Below are 17,588 nucleotides of genomic sequence, written 5' to 3' on the forward strand. Positions count from 1 at the left end.
AACGACTGATTACACACATAAAGATACCACATGGCATTAACCACCACATACATTGCCAGTATGAAAGCGCACACTCACACCCACACAGAGGATGCAAGATGTGGAAATGTAGCTGAATTATTCAAAATCCAGAGAAATGCTTGTGCAAGAGGAGACAAGGGAAAAGTCCACCGACTAGATTTACAAAGAAACAAAGAAAGACAGATAAACACACAAAAAGAGAACGAGACGGGGAGATGCATGAGTCAGCAGTCTGCCAGAAAACAGGAGTTGAGAGACATAAAAAGAGCTCAGAGGATTTAGCTCTCACTGGAGTGCTGACAAAACGCTCACTTTACTGTGGCTGTTTTGTTTATGCGTACTTGTATTGCTTATGTTGTGGGGACCTCAGTGTGCTACACGGTCACATTTTGGAGACCAGCCTTCATACTGGGACAATTTCTTTTGATTTTAGGATGAATTTTTGGTTTCAATTAGGGTACAATGAGACAAAGTCAAGTAATAGTATGGTTGGGTTACAAATGAGCGTAACTCAGTGTTTGTGTGTGCGGCAGTCTGTTTGTGAGCAAAGTCTATTAAACATAGGCAAATATTTCCTTCTATATTTCTTTTAAAATATTTTTTCTTACAAGCATGAAGTGAAATTGTAACTTGTAGTAGCCTTAAAGAGACAATTCAACATTGTAGAAAAAAACGCATCGTAGTCACAAATATTCAGCCACACCCAGAAAGCGGGTTAGCCTAGCATAGCATGAAAATGAAGCAGAAAAAGCACAATGTGTAGCTTTTAACACATTCATGTGTGGAAATATAGATATTATAAAAGAGGCAGCTTCACAGTAATGGCAACACTGAAGTGTCTATGTTATTTTTCTTTCTTTAAAAAAAATAACAGTGAATTATAAAGTGAAAACACTGTAACAATGCTATAAGTGTTGGTTTTGATAATAATTATCACCTAAACCTGAACGCTACATGGAAAAAGGCACTGAGTCACACCTCTTTGTCAGGTGTTTTCAGTCCCATTGTTACATGTTTATAAAATCAAGCAACTACCGACACAGTCTGCATTTACTGTTGGGAATACATGTACCGGTGTTATGTATTTAAAATACAAAATATAAGTAACTGTATTCTGTTACAGCTACTGGTTAAATAGGTGATAATTAGAACAAAGTTACTTTGTTGAAATAAATAGATTACACGGTAGCGTTTTCCCGTTTCATATGTTAGGCTATCCCCTCTCTATCCCCTCTCTAATTTTGGAAATTCCACACTGGTGGAAACCCAAATAAAACATGCAATGAGAGGCTCTAATGTTAGTGTCCTGTTAATGTTGGTAGTGTCAGTTACACAATGGACCCGGAGCCAGGACATCAAAACCAGCAACGCACGGGCAGGAATGCATTTCCTACTTAGAAATTCCGACACCACTTTATACTTTAATTGAAAGGAAGGTTGTGTATAGGAAATGAATTACTGCTGTACCATGTGTGAAACTAAATAAATAAATGAATGAATGAATAAATATTTAAAGAAGAAAGGGTTGGGAGAAATCTGACAGTGCAACGCAAACTCTGTTTGCCAGCAACCAATCTGCTCTCAGCGTCAAAAGACTCCACCTCCAACATCTGGAAGTAAGTTCTTTTTTAAAAAAAAAAACAACAAAAAAACAAACAAACCTAATATTAGCCTGCTGCAACTATCTTGTTTTAGTTGTTGTAGCTACCTGGTTTATTGCCACTTCACACAGTATCTTCGATGTACGATTTGTGATTTATTACTATTACTGAAGGCCACTCGGCACCGAGCTAACATTGTTAGCTGGCGTTAGCTGAGGTTAGTTCATATATGTGCAAACTGTTAGACTTGATGGATAGCATTAACAACCTGCTAGCTGCAAATAATCACGTGCAGTCCTGAAAGCAGACAGAAAGAAACATATTACTGATACAGAAATAGTTTAAAAAGTGCAGCCTTACCTTATGTTCACCCTACTGTTACTCATTTTATATTAAGATTTAAAAATCTAGTAACCATGTAAACCTTTTGGAATACAAGCATGCTGATCCACACAGGTATGCACACAGGTGTACACACGGGTGTTCACAGACGTGGACTACACCTTTCTTGGCGGCTGCCTCAAAGCACATTGTGCGCTGTCTATCTTGCGTGCTGCACAATATCGTTTATTATTTAGTATCTACTGTTATCTACTGCTAGCTAATTTTTTGTGATGGTGCTGTTTTTTTGGGGTTTTTTTATTATGTTGCTCTTTGTTGTTTGCTTTCTCTTCTGTTTTTTTTCTCCATACAGGTGATCCAGGTGTTTGTTTGTTTTGTTTTTTCTTTCTTCCCCCCCTTCTCACCGTCTCTTCTCCCCTTTGGTTTTCTTTCTCTCCCTCTCTTTCTTTCATTCTTTCTCCCTGTCCTATCCCCCAGTCATGTCTGTCCCGTTTGTAGCAACTGAAAATAAAATAAATTCATAATTATAATAAAGGTCAATCAAATGGACCAATATGGCAAGACCATGATGATCCACTTGGTAAAATAAATCCGCTTGGCATCTTTCTTGGCCTTAAGACAACAATTCTGATGGCTAAAGATCCTAAAGGGACACAAAAAAAAAAAAAAAAATCTAGTTGGTATTTGTAGCCTTCAGTAATAGTAATAAATCACACAATAGTACATTCATGTAGTTGTAAAAAGCTTGATAATATATTAAGTAATCCAAAGTATTCAGAATACATTACTCTCATTGAGTAACTCAACAGAATGCATCACGAATTACGTTTGGGGGCATGTATTCTGTAATCTGTAGTTGAATACATTTTAAAAGTAACCTTCCCAACACAGAACATGTGTGGGTAACTGATGACAGAGGATAAAGCAAACTAAAAATAGTGGCCGCAGTCTGAAAACCAGAACAATGAGCAGGAAAGACCATAAAATGTTATAGAGCAGATAAGATGCTGCATACTTGGTTCTTTTACTGTCCATATGTAACTCCTTACTACAAGCTAACCTTTCACATACCAGTTTTGGGAGCTGTTGATAACTTGAAATGTTGACAGTGGGAGTTCAAAATACAGACAATATCAGATCCGCTATCATGAGTGTCTGATATTAAAACAATTCTTGCATAAGTTTTAAGCTTAGTGAATATTTATAAATACTGCAATATCAAACAGTAGGAATGCCAAGCACATTCACAACCAGAAATATTAAATGAGAGGTCTTCCAGAAAAGGGCACCGTGTCTCCTACACAGTTTCCAAGGGTTTTATAAGCTCTGCAGTTAGTGCCTAAGGGCTATGCATCTGAAAAATAGACACTGGTGACTAATTTTCCTTCTGAAAAACAAACTAGAAGTCAAAGAAAGAAGAGTTACAGGGAGGGCATCAGCAGCTCTGGCATATGTGCATATGTTAAATGCATGAAATAATGAAAGTAAATGTGTATTCACTCTTTCCCCTTTAGTATAATCAAAAGCAGCACATCTGTCATTTACTAAACCCACGTGGAACCACTGTTAAAATGGGTTGATAGGACGTATGTGTAGCAAGACAAAGAGAAAAACAAGTGAGAACTCATCTCCTGTCACTCTGAAAAAGCCAACTCTGAAGTGACTGTGGACTATTTCCAAAAAAGATTTCAATAAAAACAGGCCATACTTTGAGAGGAATGCTTGGAATTTAAGCTCTCATTAAATTTTAGAAAACCGACCTCTGGGAAATATAATCTGAAGTGTCCTGAAGTGCACGTCATTCCAAGAATAGCTTTGCACTTCACTGTGTGATAAACCAACTTAATATGTTTGCAGAAGAGGAAACAAGAAGTCTATTTTCAGCAAAACGCTCAACACAACAGCACATGGGTGTATTTAACTTTTTTCTAACACTAATTGTCCAGTTGTGGAGCATCACTGTGTGAAAAATGTGGTGTATTGCTGTGTTATCATCCATGCTGAGGATGTTTGTGTGCCTGTGTGGGAGGTAGGTTGAAAGACTAACAGATTCACTCTGTAAAAGTCTGGTAGCTTTGTCTTTTTGTCTTTTTAGAGTAAATTGCCCACGTTAGTAGTGATCAGTAAGCCATGAGTCATAGAGAGTAGGATTTGAGACAGATGGGTGTAGTTAGGGCCTGTACTTCTGTAACACCACAATTTAACAGGGTTTCTTTTTTTTAAGCCAGTGCAAGCTGTCTATGCCAAATGCTCCAATCTGTGGTCTTGACCCTTAAACTTCCTCTAAATATAAAAGTTTACTATAAACGCAGTCTCTTGCTAGAGGTTGCCAGTAACACAGGTCAAACCTAATACTGTCAAGTGTTTAGTGTTACGGACGTCTCCAGTTCACTTCCTCGATTGGACGAAAACCCACAGATATGCACAAATCCAAAATCAGAAGGGTTTTCTTTTCTTTTTATTATTAGATCATTAATTAAACAGTTACATTCCCTACGAACAGATAAATTCATCCCTGGATATTCCAAGTGGCACATAAAGGTCCTGTGTGTGTTTTCAAGCATTGAGGAGATGATGTTGCTCAGCTTCCATTAAGTGCTGCTGATGGGACTCAAAATGCCATCAGGTTCTGAGGTCACTGATGACTCACAGTTTGACATTATAAGGGACGTTATGATTAAAGCCTAATATGAATATCTGTTAGCCCTTAACTCACAAAGCATCATAAGCATCATCACCATTTTTCTGTGAACATGTAATTGAGCTGACGGTCCATTTTTCCCCCTGGCTGCCTCTCCTGGACGTCTAAGGTCTCTGTCTCTGGGCCTTTACCCTGGACTCTTACCATAAACTGAACACTGACAGATGGGAGCTAAAGTGTGGGTGGCTTTGAATGAAACCCTGGTGTGGAATGAGCAGAAAGAGAGTAAAAGAGGCAAGGATGAAGATCCCTGAAAAAGTCCTTGAAAATTTAAGAATTTCTCCAAGATGTGAAATATCCCGTGTTAAATGTGCAGCAGTGAGATGGCTGGAAAAAAAAAGAGAGGTTGTTATTTATTTCACTTCAACACCAAGATATCAGATTAGATTGACAGCACCTTGGTAACATTACAGCACACGTGTCATCAGACTGTGATTCAAATGCTGATGACGGCTGAGTCATAGAAAACAGAAGACCACAGACAAAAGCACAAATATGGAAATCCATCTATCCTTTGTAAATATCAACACTTCACCGAGTTCTTTTGATTCCTCAGAGGCATCCAATGGAAGACAAAACACTGCTCAGTAGACCATTTAACACTTTATTACTTCTAGAAGGGACATGCGTCCTTCATGACACGTTGCCGCGGATCTCAAAATGGTGGTGTGGCCCTAACAGTTTTATTACAGAAGCTCATTCTAGTCTAAACAACAGTGTCTCAGTAACTTTCCACTAGAGATGGTCCCCTCTTATCTACATTTTCCCAAGCAAGCGTGAGCGAGAGTCTACAGCTTTCTACTCCCTAAGGACACATGGTCTCATGCCTTTATTTTTCAGGGCCGTGTCCACTTAATACTACACTATATAACTTTATAACACTTATTAATAAAAAAGCATAGCATTACTGAGGCACTGTAAATTATTTAATCCCAACACCTTCCATTTTCTTAAAGTGTCACAGGGCGAGAGGTAACATACTACCTAGAGATATCCAGGTTGTATATTATGAAAACCTTATATATATATAAAAAAAATCAATAAATAAAATAGTTCCATCTGTGTAGTTCCACCTGCACGATTGTCTCTCTGACAGTCTTACATGCTGTTGAAATGTTTAACTGTCTCTTCTGCTTTAAGTGCAAAAGGATGCAATCAGAAACCAGAGCTATATATAGACTTCTATAGTGCAGCAGTCCTTTAAGATGAGCGTTTGAGCAATTGCCACGTTGGGAGGAAATTCTTTATTCTCCACCTGCCATCTAGTGGATTCTTTGGGAATCATAAATTGTGTTTATTTCAAACTAAACTATATTTGGCCTCTAGATGGCAACACACTGACTGGGTTGCATAGGGAATGCACTAATCTAAAGTACAAACAGTGTACAGAAGAGTATATGTTGTGCTTTATATGCATGCAGAGATATCTGTAAAACTCTGGCTTTACTGTAAAAACACATGGCCTTTGTTGTTGAGTGAAAGTTTATATTTAGTGTGGGCTTAGATATATTGTTTTAGTGTGGACACAGCTGTGTCCTCTGTCTGCCTTACTGAAGTAGTCTGGCGCTCAGCTATAACAATCTGTCTTGGCAAGACTAGAAAACACCACCCACACTCCAACAACTGCTCCATCAAGTCACACGCTGAGTGCAGCACAGAGAACCATATTAAAATCAGTCTGCGAGGACCGGCTGAAATGGTAGTTATTTGTTCACAGCAGGAGTCACTTATTAGCTACATTTCCTCCCTGTTTTTCCTGTTTGTGAGCCCAGCAGCCAGTCTTTCCTTTTTGTTCTTCCAGTTTGTCTTTGCTTCCTTGGCCTCTGCTTGTTCCAGCCAACAGTAACCAGACAGAGTCTATGTTTAAATAAACAGGAAGGGTTTTCTGTCTGGGCTCAGTTTATGATGTGTGGACTTACAGGGAGTTCAAGTGGGTTACAAGGTCATTTCTGAGGTCATTTCAGCATGGAGGAAGGCTTTTAGAATGATAAATAAACCAAAACAACACTATTCAAAAGTATAAGCATATATGTAGTATGTGCAAAATGTCAAGCTACTGAAAGATATTTTTCTGCCATCTTGATTTAATTTGGCTTTTGTATAAGTACTTTCAGGCTACTTCAGGGTGTGCGACTTTAAGATTCAGGTTATGTTATGACTGAAGATTTTTCATTTCCAAAACAGGAAAGAATACAACCAGCTGTTCCCTGTAACAGGATTTTACTCATAGTGCCTGTGTTCCGTATGTGGAGGTGCTGACTTAGGTTTGTTTAAATTAGGAGAAAGTCTTTCCAAGAGAGAGGATGGAGGAGGGATGAGAAGACATAAACAAAGGAATGGAAGCTGCCTTCTGGAAAGCAGCTGCTGAACAGACTAGACAGAAAAACACACAACTGCACAGATCCTTCTTCTAAGCTTTTATTCTAAAGCGCCTTAAATATACAGTGCAATGGATTCTACTGAGCTGTATTTTGAAGTCTGTGTTAAACTACAGTATTTCAAACTCTACCAAAGCATACATCATCAGGCTAGTTGGGAAAGGAACTGCTCTTTTCCGTTCTCTTGTTTTAATAAGAAATCAGTACTGGACATATTGAGTCCTGCCTCTTCACAACTAAAAGATATCAATTCTCCCAGTTTTCAATGTACCAAAAGCTGTGGGTGGATATTGAAGAGTAAGTCATCGTTCCCTCTGCGAATCTCAAGTAGGAGTGGCTGGTCGCTCTGCAACACCTCATGGATGTCTTCAGTGGTCCTGACTGGCTTTGCATTCAACTTCACTATAACGTCACCTTCCCTAATCCCTCCTCTAAGACATGGAAAAGAAAAGAAGCTTGAGTCAACCGTTTACTACAAGTGTGCCAGAAAGAGAAAAAGAAGATTCAGACTTATAATGACATCATTGTCCATAAATCTGCAATCACTTTCTGGAAGTATGAAACAGGGTGATATCATTTGAAATGTGTGTGTGTGTGTGTGTGTGTGTGTGTGTGTGTGTGTGTGTGTGTGTGTGTGTGTGTGTGTGTGTGTGTGTGTGTGTGTACTTTTTGCAGGTGTGTGTGAGCATACTTTTCTGCTGGAGTGTTAGGTATGACCTGCCGCACCAAAACTCCACTACTGATGTCGGGGAAGTCTGGGTTATGAAGTCGCAACTCTTCTACAAGACTGTGGCACACGTAGGACACAATATTAATGCTATTAACACATTTTTACACATTATCATTTCAATTATGTAAAAAAAGGAAGTGCATCACATAAAACTAATTCCCTTTTCGGACATACTCAGACATGCAAACATTTGATTTTCTATGAAACAGCTCCTGCTGACAAATCAAAGGTAAAGTTGTTTGGCTACAGACAAAGTAGACAAGCAGCAATACCAGCTCCTGAAGCCAACTTATGTTTCCCATAGAATAACACAGAATTTGTCGGTTTGTTTGTTAAATGATTTATTCACAAAACAAATGTTGCTCTTAGTATTATTTGGGTATGCCACCTTTATCTGTAGTAGGAAGTGTATTAAAGAACATTAGTGCAAAATTTATTTTCTCCTTACAGTCTAATATGTGTGTGACTTTGTAACAACTTACGCTTTGGTGATGGTGACCATCCAGATGCCTAAAAAATGTCTCTTAACTAGGGACGCGTCTGAAAGCACAACAATATAACCATAATTTAAACACAGCCTCATGCAAAGGCTAAGTTGGGCTGACGGGGAAAGATGAGCTGAGGAGACAGTTAATAACTATTTTATTAAACACATATTAAAATATAAATGTAGCCATTAAAATTATAGTCCAAATCCTGAGGATTTCATTTGTTATTAAAGATCTATTAACTTTTAGTCTACACTCTTAACTGCATGTTTTGCCATATATGTAAATAGTTATAATATTTGCACAAAAACGTCTTGTCTCTCACCTGCATCAGACTGTGGTTTGTCCATTTTTCTTTTCTGCTGTCTCTTTTCTGTCACAACAAAAACCAGTCAGAGTAGTAGGTAATGAAAATTAGAGACATATACTGGGGGGAAATAGTCATTTAAAGATATTTTAGATAATAAGATGATAAACTTCACAAAAAAAAGTCACCATCTTTCTTGTGTTTAATCTGTGACTCTGAGAGAAAGCGGCTGATGCGGTCTGCCGGTATAGCGAAGGAAATTCCTGCTGTCACTTTAAGAGTGTTGATTCCAATCACCTCACCATCCTGAAGGAAACACAAACACATGTTGAAAGACAAACACAACATGATGGCTGCCAAAAAGGACTTGATGCTGACATAAATATCAGCCAGTAAGAACTGAGAAAAATATGTCAAGATTTCCAGAAAAAAAAACTGCATCAGTTGGTATGTAGAGCCGAGCATGTGGCACAACTACAGTTGCTATGATATATTGATAAAAACACAATGCATGTGCCTTTTTAAACGTGCACTCGTTTATGGCGTTATAAATGTGTCATTACACAGAACACTTTAAAGCATGTGACGCATGATGTGTCACGATTGTGTCCCAGTGTTACTGCAGTCAATAAAAATAAACTGCACGTTTCTACTTTGAGCTTTTTTATAATTAATATTAGTAGAACTCCAGAATTGGAGTAACAGCTATAGCCGTTAATCACTGGCCACAAGAAAATATGCTTGAACAAATCTGTAAATCAATTTTGAGCCATTTTGAGTTCATAGTTCATGGGACACAAGAGGGTTTATAAAACAAGCAAAGACTGTATCATATCGCAGGTTTTTGTGCTTTGGTTCTGCATTCTGATTTCTTAGTATTTTTGAGTCTTAGTCATGTTTTATTTTTCTAATGTTTGAAGTTTAGATTTTTTTTTCAACCATATATATTTAATATGTGTAATATACTGAATTATATTTATGAAATAGAGCCGTTTCTATTTATTAGTGCTCGTTTGCTATATTTTTCAGCCTTGCAATACACTGTATTATTTCACTAGTTTAGATAGTTACTCTTTTTGTTATTTTGGAGCAACTGTGACCACATAATTTTCTTAGGGATTAGTAAAGTGTTTTGATTCTGATTTTGTGTTTGTTGAACATCTGGATTTCCTGTTTTCATTTCTTGTTCTCGTAGAGCGTGAGTTTTATTTTTTTATGATATCTTGTGTTTTGATATTAGCAAGAGTTTCCATGTGTGTTCGTTTGTTAATTGTTAGTGTTTTACTTTGAAGGTTTGCTTTCTTTTGTGTCTTGCGTCAGTTTTGCTTCCTGTGCTCCTCTCCCTACTGTTTTCATCAATAATAATTTTTCCGTAATTATAATCCTGTCGTCCCTTTTTACTGTTGATCTTTGGAATTTCCTGTGTGTGCTCCTCCACTTCCCTTTCATGCTGTCCAGTTTATTTTCTTTGGAATTAACCTGGTTCTTTGTTCTTCTTTCTAGATTCTTTGGGTTTTCGTGACTCTTAACTTTGTGCTTCTTGGAGTACTGTTCAGCTGGTAAAGCTCACATTTTGTTTGCATTCTGTGCCTTGTTATGCACACATCTACAAAGCTATTTGTGACAGTTAATAGTTTCTTTAAATGTGCTGCAATACATACAACAAAATCAGGTATAATGTCTGTAGTGTATATCACACTTAAGCTCCCTCTGTGCTTTGGCGAATAATACGTTTGTGATATTCAGGCTCATATGACAATTTGGTGACTCATAACTGTTTATGCTGCGTTGGTGAAAACTCCGTTCTTTGTTTGAGGCCAAACTGAAAACACTCCAAAATCAAATGGATCATCTACTGTACCTTAGAGAACACCACTTACCAAGTTAACAAGAGGTCCTCCCGAATTGCCGTACTTGACACAAGTATGGAAGATATAAAATAGAAACAAGCACAACAGTAATTCTTACACATATGGGAATATTAAAAGACAATTATGTAGTTCAATAATGCAATCAATGTGTATAGATGGAGATATTTAAAAATGTTTCACGTTAATAATAGCATCAGTTTGGATGTAGTCCATGTCTGAGTCCTTTATGCCCAGCTCTTTGCCATCTCTTTGTGTAGTGCTGACGATGCCGGTGGTGACAGTGTTCTGCAGGGCGAAAGGGCTGCCAATGGCAACCACAAACTCTCCTGGCCTCAGATCAGCCGAACTGCCCAGAGACAGCACGCGAAGTTTCTTCTGCTACAACAAGCACAAAAAAAACCCACTCAAAAAATACCAGCACACAGGCGAAAACGCGAGTATGTCAGAGCAACACAGATGAAAAGAAGAAAAGACATTTAGAGGAAGAGGAATAGTTGAAAGCTTACAAAACTCTCCAGGTATTTCAGACAGGGGTGTGAGATTACACACATCAGCGCTCTGTCTGTGACTCACGGAGCTAGTGTTTATGAAAGTCTTATTAATGTCTAGCAGAAAACTGTCAGATGTTGACAAAGAAATGTGTCAGGATGTGGGCTGTGTGGTTTATGTGGGCTCATTTAAGATTTATGGATGTAAAAAAATCTAAAGATTCATGTGTTTATATTTGAAAAGGAGAAGAGGGTAGAGAAGCTTATGATGATAGCATGTCAGGGCTTGTGCCCTTACCTGTGGATTGACCTTGATTGTAGCAATGTCTGCCTTCCTGTCTATGTCTTTCACCACGGCTTCATATGCATCTCCGTCGTGGAGCTGAACACGCAGCTGTGGCCTGCCTGTCACCAAGGCAGCTGTGGTTACCACATGAGCGTTGGTCACAATCACACCTGAGTGGGACACGATGAACCCAGAGCCACTGGAGAGCCGCATGTGGCGACCTAAAAGAGGATGCCTGGAAACAGAGGGTAAATGAAAAATTATTAAAGCGAACATGATTAATAATAACAATAATAATTAAAATGTGCTTTTCTTGCATATATTTCACATTCTGGTTGCCCTATATAGAAGTAATTTTGGCAGCTTGGAGAGTTTTATGCCTTAATGTGATGTGCTTTGGACTAAATTGTATGCTTAATTTTATGCATGATTTGAATTTTATTTTAATTTTAAGCTTAAATTTGAATGTAATTTTATGCTACTTATAATAGCAGGCAAACAGCCCAATATCCCTAAAACAGCCTGTTGAGGAAACAGGTTGCACTCGTTTTTTCTTACTTGAGATCAAAGCAGACAAATCAAGCCATTATGCTATAAAACAATATAAATAAGCAATTTTTGTTATTTTTATACACATACACAATCCAAACCTTAAGAACAGCTCAATGTGGACGACAGCAGGGGCTATTTTCTCCACGACATCAGCAATGAAGTTGAACTTGTATCGAGGGCTGCTGAGACGAATCAGGGTACGACCTATACTGACAAGAAAACCCCACCAAAACATTAATACAGACAGCAATCAATCTATCTATAGCTACAGTTAGGTCCATAAATATTTGGACAGAGTCAACTTTTGAAACAACTCATACTTTCAGCTTTAATTTAGTGGGTTGAACAAAAAAGATGCATAAAAATGTGAGAAACTAAAGCATTTTTGTAACACAATCCCTTCATCCCAGGGGACTCAAAAGTAATTGGACAAATTAAATTACTGAAAATAAAATGTTAATTTCCCATACTTGGTTGAAAACCCTTTGCTAGCAATGACAGCCTGAAGTCTTGAACTCATGGACATCACCAGATGCTGGGTTTCCTCCTTTTTAATGCTCTGCCAGGCCTTCACTGCAGCAGCTTTCAGTTACTGTTGTGGACCTTTCTGTCCACAGTTTAATCGTGAACAAGTGAAATGCATGCTCAGTTGGGTTAAGATCAGGTGACTGATTTGGCAACACAAGGATATTGCACTTCTTTGCTTTAATAAACTCCTGGTTTGCTTTGGCTGTATGTTTTGGTTCATTGTTTATTTTTATTATGAAACACCGGCCAATCAATGTGACTCAGTTTAGCTGGATTTGAGCAGATACATCTTCAATAAACATTAGTGTCCCTGTCCGCCACTGGCAGCCATGCACGCTCAAGCCATCACACTGCCTCCGCCATGTTTTACAGATGATGTGGTTTGCTTCGCCATACTTTTTTCTTGCCATCTTTCTGGTAGAGGTTGATCTTGGTTTCATCTGTTGAAAGACTGTTCTTCCAGACCTTTGCTGGCTTTTTTAGAATTTTTTTTTTTTTTTAGCTTGTCCAACCTTTTTATTCTTGAGGTTTATGATTACAACTTCCTCCTGGAGAGTCTTGCTCACTCGGCTAGCTGTTGTGAAGGGGTTTCTCTTCACCATGAAAATGATTCTGCGATCATCCACCACTGCTGTCTTCTCTGGACATCCAGGTCTTTTTGCATTGCTGAGTTCAGCAGTGTAGGTTTTGCCACTTCTAATATTGTAGCAATTTCTCTGATGTTTTTTTTCTGTTTTCACAGCTTACAGATGGCTTGTCTCACCTGCATGGAGCGCTCCTTTGATTGCATGTTGTCTGTTCAAAGAAAAATCTTCCCAATGCAGGCAGCACACCTCAAATCAATTCCAGGACTTTTATCTGCTTAACTAATAATGACATAATGAAGGAATTGCCCACACCTTCCTTTGAATCAATTTTCCAATTACTTTTGGTCCCGTTAAAAAGAGGGTGGCATATGTTAAGGAGCCGAAACTCCTAAAACCCTCATCCAACCTGAATGTGATATCCTCAAACGAAAGCTGAGAGCCTACACATTATGTCCATTATATAACTATAATTTGAATATGTTTCAGTAAACAAAAAATAAAAAACCAACCTTGCCTCAGTGCCCCTAATCTAGATATTTTATACACACGTATGCGCACACGAATGCGCACACGTATGCGCACACAAATATGCGTACACAAATATGCGTACACAAATATGCGCACACAAATATGCGTACACAAATATACGTACACAAATATGTGTACACAAATATACACATATACACATATATGTGTATATATACCCATATATAGGGGAGACCGGGGATAGTTGTAACATTTTTGACATTTCTGTCTGTAAATTGAAGCTCTTTTAAGGTAGTGGATTCAAAATGTAATGCAAAGTATTTACATGTCTCTGCTATTAAATAGTGCAGCTATTTTCTCTGCAGCACAATTACCCATTGCATGGTATGGTCTCAAACACAAAGAGTGAAATGTTACAGTTAACCCCATAGTCTGGGTTAGTTAGCAACACAGAGCACCTGTATAAAAAAGCCCAAAGCCGACTGTACTTCCTCAGGAGGCTGAGGTCTTTTAACATCTGCAGGAAGCTCCTGAGGATGTTTTACCAGTCAGTGGTTGCTGGAGTACTTTTCTATGCTGTGGTGTGCTGGGGGAGCAGCACAGCAAAGAAGGACTCATCCAGGCTGGAGAAACTGATCAGGAGGGCTGGCTCTGTGGTCGGCATGAAGCTGGACACTCTGGTGACAGTGGCAGAGAAAAGGACACTAAAGAAACTGATGGACATTATGAACAATGCCAGGCATCCTCTGCACACGGCCATTAACAACCAGAAGAGTCTGTTCAGTGACAGGTTGCTTCTCCCAAAGACAAGAACTAACAGACTTAAAAACTCCTTTGTCCCACACGCCATCAGACTGTTTAACTCCTCTCTGGAGGGGAGAGGGAGGGGAAACAGGAGGACAAAGGAGGGGGGAACAACTAAGCTGTAGTGCCTCTTCACCTCACTGTGCAATACCTTGTGCAATACTTTTGTAAATAGTCAACAGTGCAATAGACTCAATACTTGAAATGTGCAATTCACTTGTATTTTTATTTTTTATTCCTATTTATTCTATTTATCCCCTTCGTATATTTTATTTATATTGTCTCTGTATTTATATATGTGTGTGTGTGTGTGTGTGTGTGTGTGTGTGTGTGTATATATATATATATATATATATATATATATATATATATATATATATATATATATATATATATATTCACTGAGCAACTGACCGAGTGCTCAGTGAATACCTCAGGCAGCAGAAACCTAAGAATGAGGAGGGAGACGAGGAACCATCATGGAAGGACAGGCCCCTGCACGGTATGTACCACCGGCAGATAGAGGAGGTGGCTGATATCCAGAAATCCTACCAGTGGCTGGACAAAGCTGGACTGAAAGACAGCACAGAGGCACTAATCATGGCAGCACAAGAACAAGCTCTGAGTACAAGATCCATAGAGGCTGGGGTCTATCACACCAGGCAAGACCCCAGGTGCAGGCTGTGTAAAGATGCCCCAGAGACAATCCAGCACATAACAGCAGGGTGCAAGATGCTAGCAGGCAAGGCATACATGGAACGCCATAACCAAGTGGCCGGCATAGTGTACAGGAACATCTGTGCCGAGTATAACCTGGAAGTCCCGAGGTCAAAATGGGAGAAGCCCCCAAGGGTGGTGGAGAATGACCGAGCTAAGATCCTGTGGGACTTCCAGATACAGACGGACAAAATGGTGGTGGCTAACCAACCGGACATAGTGGTGGTAGACAAACAGAAGAAGACGGCCGTAGTGATCGATGTAGCGGTTCCCAATGACAGCAATATCAGGAAGAAGGAACACGAGAAGCTGGAGAAATACCAAGGGCTCAGAGAAGAGCTCGAGAGGATGTGGAGGGTGAAGGTAACGGTGGTCCCCGTGGTAATCGGAGCACTAGGTGCGGTGACTCCCAAGCTAGGCGAGTGGCTCCAGCAGATCCCGGGAACAACATCGGAGATCTCTGTCCAGAAGAGCGCAGTCCTGGGAACAGCTAAGATACTGCGCAGGACCCTCAAGCTCCCAGGCCTCTGGTAGAGGACCCGAGCTTGAAGGATAAACCGCCCGCAGGGGCGTGCTGGGTGTTTTTTATATATATATATATATATATATATATATATATAATATTCTGTAACTCTGTAACTTCTGTCGGTGCTGTGCTTTTTTTGGAAATCGAATTTCCCAGAGGAACCCACCCGAGGGATTAATAAAGTTCTATCTAATCTAATCTAATGTAATCTAATCTAATCTAGTTGTAACATATCCTGGGGTAAAATGTAACACAATGAAATAAGGGTACTGACAAAATATTAACATGTAATCTTTGTTTATTCAACACATGAATGCACTTAGAGCCATTTATATAGCTGTGTGTGTGTGTGACAGAATGCAGAAATCTAGCTTTTGAACATATTCCAACCCCCCAAAAAAGACAAATTATGGAATTTTCTGCAACTGAATATTTCATTAATTTTGGTTGGTCTTCCTTGAGTTTGGCCTCATTGGCACAGTGGGCATTATAAACTACAGCTCTTGCACCAATTTTGAACATAACAATGAAGCTGAAAAAATGTAGTTGTGCACCAGCATCGCAATTCCATTACTTTTTACCATGGCTTACCATGGCTTTGCAAACCACACCAAGTGTGGTTTGCAAAGTGCTTCAGAAAGATGAGGAAATCTGTTTCTTGCACCCATCCTGACTTATTTCCACTACCAGTACTTCCTACTGGTCCATCTCTGACACAGTGGTCTGCATAATGTATGTGTGGGAACACAAACAGTGGAAGAATTGTGTTGCCAATGGCATTAACCGCATATACAAAAGCGACCAGTGAACCTCTCTCTGCTGATGTCGTTGCCCCAACTTGTTTAATATAAGTTAAAGTAATAGTGCGGTAAGTTGTAACATCTGCATTATTGTTACAACTAACCCAGACTGTTGCTGTTACAACTGACCCAGACTCCTATAGCCATGAACTAGCTAACATTACAGCCAACGGCTAAAACATTAGCACTAAAGACTTACACAGAATATATCCCCATAGACATACAAATAACATAATTTAAGTTTGATGAGTTTAACTGCAAAGCAGATAATGCTATTAAACATTGAAATAAAGTAGAAAAACTTACTTTTTGGTATACAAATTACTTTTTTTCATGTTAAATTGTCTGTGTTTGACAAAATGTGCTGATTTTTCACATGTGATAGCAGAACTGAATTGGGCATGCACAGGATGAGTCACATCATTTGAAACTTAGCCCTGATTGGAGAAATTGGAAGTGTTACAACTGACCCACGTTACAACTATCCCCGGTCTCCCCTACATACATATACACATATATACCAAATCCGGGAAAAAACACTATTCTACCCTGTACATTCTAGGTTTGTGGCGACCTTAAAGCAACCCTACCTGCTCCTAAAGGCGAACAGGGTCCTTTGTGCGCTTGGCTGACCGCGGGTCTCCCCTTGAGTAGAGTTTTCCGACTGGCTGCTCTCATCTTACACACATTTCCATACGTTTTCCCGTCGCTCCCACACACTTCATGGTCCATCTTACACCGACAGACCCCTTTGGAGCCTCGCCGCTTCCCCGCAGCGAATAACTTGCACTCCAATCCATCCCCGCAGGGCAGGTCGTCTTTGCGGCCGCAGGGGTCTCCTTCACGCGGGGAACACACCAGGCAGCAGTTACATCTGTCCGGAACGTAGCCACCGGGACAGCTGGGGCTCGGGCACGAGCTCACATCGCACCGGGAGGTGCACTTGTCAGAGCGAACGGCTTCGGTGATTTCGTGCGCAAAGAAAAACGCAGCCACAAATATAAAGAGCTGCATCATGTCAATAGTGCCAGAAAGCTTAAATAAATATGATATAGATATATATATGCCCTCACAAAATCATATTAAATTACTACATTGAAAACATTGGGGTTGCTTCTTTAAGAACTAAAAAGTAATCTAAGTACAATCTCCCGTGGCTCTTCTGGCTAAAAAGGACTACAAGCCAAGCCGTCTATGTCTGCATATTTTTACAGCCTTGTGACTTTAGTCGTTCTCAAAAGTGGTGTAAACTCATCGCCTTGAAGTGCACTTCCGACGGCAGGCAACTAAAATAAAACAGATACTGCGCGCCATCTAGTGGAAACAAAAGCTCATAACAGACATAACTGCAGGGAAGCTTGTACACGTCAGAAAT

At 39.4% G+C, this 17,588-nt stretch overlaps 1 protein-coding gene across 1 annotated transcript; it reads right to left on the minus strand.

Moving 5' to 3' along the window:
• Positions 1-7,078: 7,078 nt before the first annotated feature.
• LOC146668700 (serine protease HTRA3-like) lies at positions 7,079-17,396 on the minus strand. Its single transcript, XM_085408729.1, has 10 exons — positions 16,804-17,396; positions 11,864-11,969; positions 11,226-11,448; positions 10,620-10,817; positions 10,449-10,481; positions 8,757-8,874; positions 8,587-8,634; positions 8,256-8,313; positions 7,735-7,830; positions 7,079-7,474 (listed from the first exon to the last, which is right to left on the minus strand). Exons 1-10 carry the CDS (start codon positions 17,228-17,230, stop codon positions 7,306-7,308), a joined length of 1,476 nt encoding a protein of 491 aa, XP_085264855.1. The 5' UTR covers positions 17,231-17,396; the 3' UTR covers positions 7,079-7,305.
• Between the last annotated feature and the right edge of the window lie 192 nt (positions 17,397-17,588).

Source organism: Rhamphochromis longiceps, linkage group LG6, assembly GCF_057381845.1.
Source record: "Rhamphochromis longiceps isolate RC_006_pf linkage group LG6, R_longiceps_female_GT1.1, whole genome shotgun sequence".
In the NCBI taxonomy this organism is placed as follows: Eukaryota; Metazoa; Chordata; class Actinopteri; order Cichliformes; family Cichlidae; genus Rhamphochromis; species Rhamphochromis longiceps.

Bases quoted from the DNA above. Each gene is read 5' to 3' on its own strand.
- LOC146668700 (XM_085408729.1), bottom strand. From the start codon at position 17,230: ATGATGCAGCTCTTTATATTTGTGGCTGCGTTTTTCTTTGCGCACGAA. The intron at 10,482-10,619 runs GTGAAACATTTT...ACTTGTGTCAAG, and splicing joins AAACTGATGCTATTATTAAC to TACGGCAATTCGGGAGGACC. The intron at 8,875-10,448 runs GTAAGTGGTGTT...TGTTTCCTTCAG, and splicing joins GAGGACCTCTTGTTAACTTG to GATGGTGAGGTGATTGGAAT.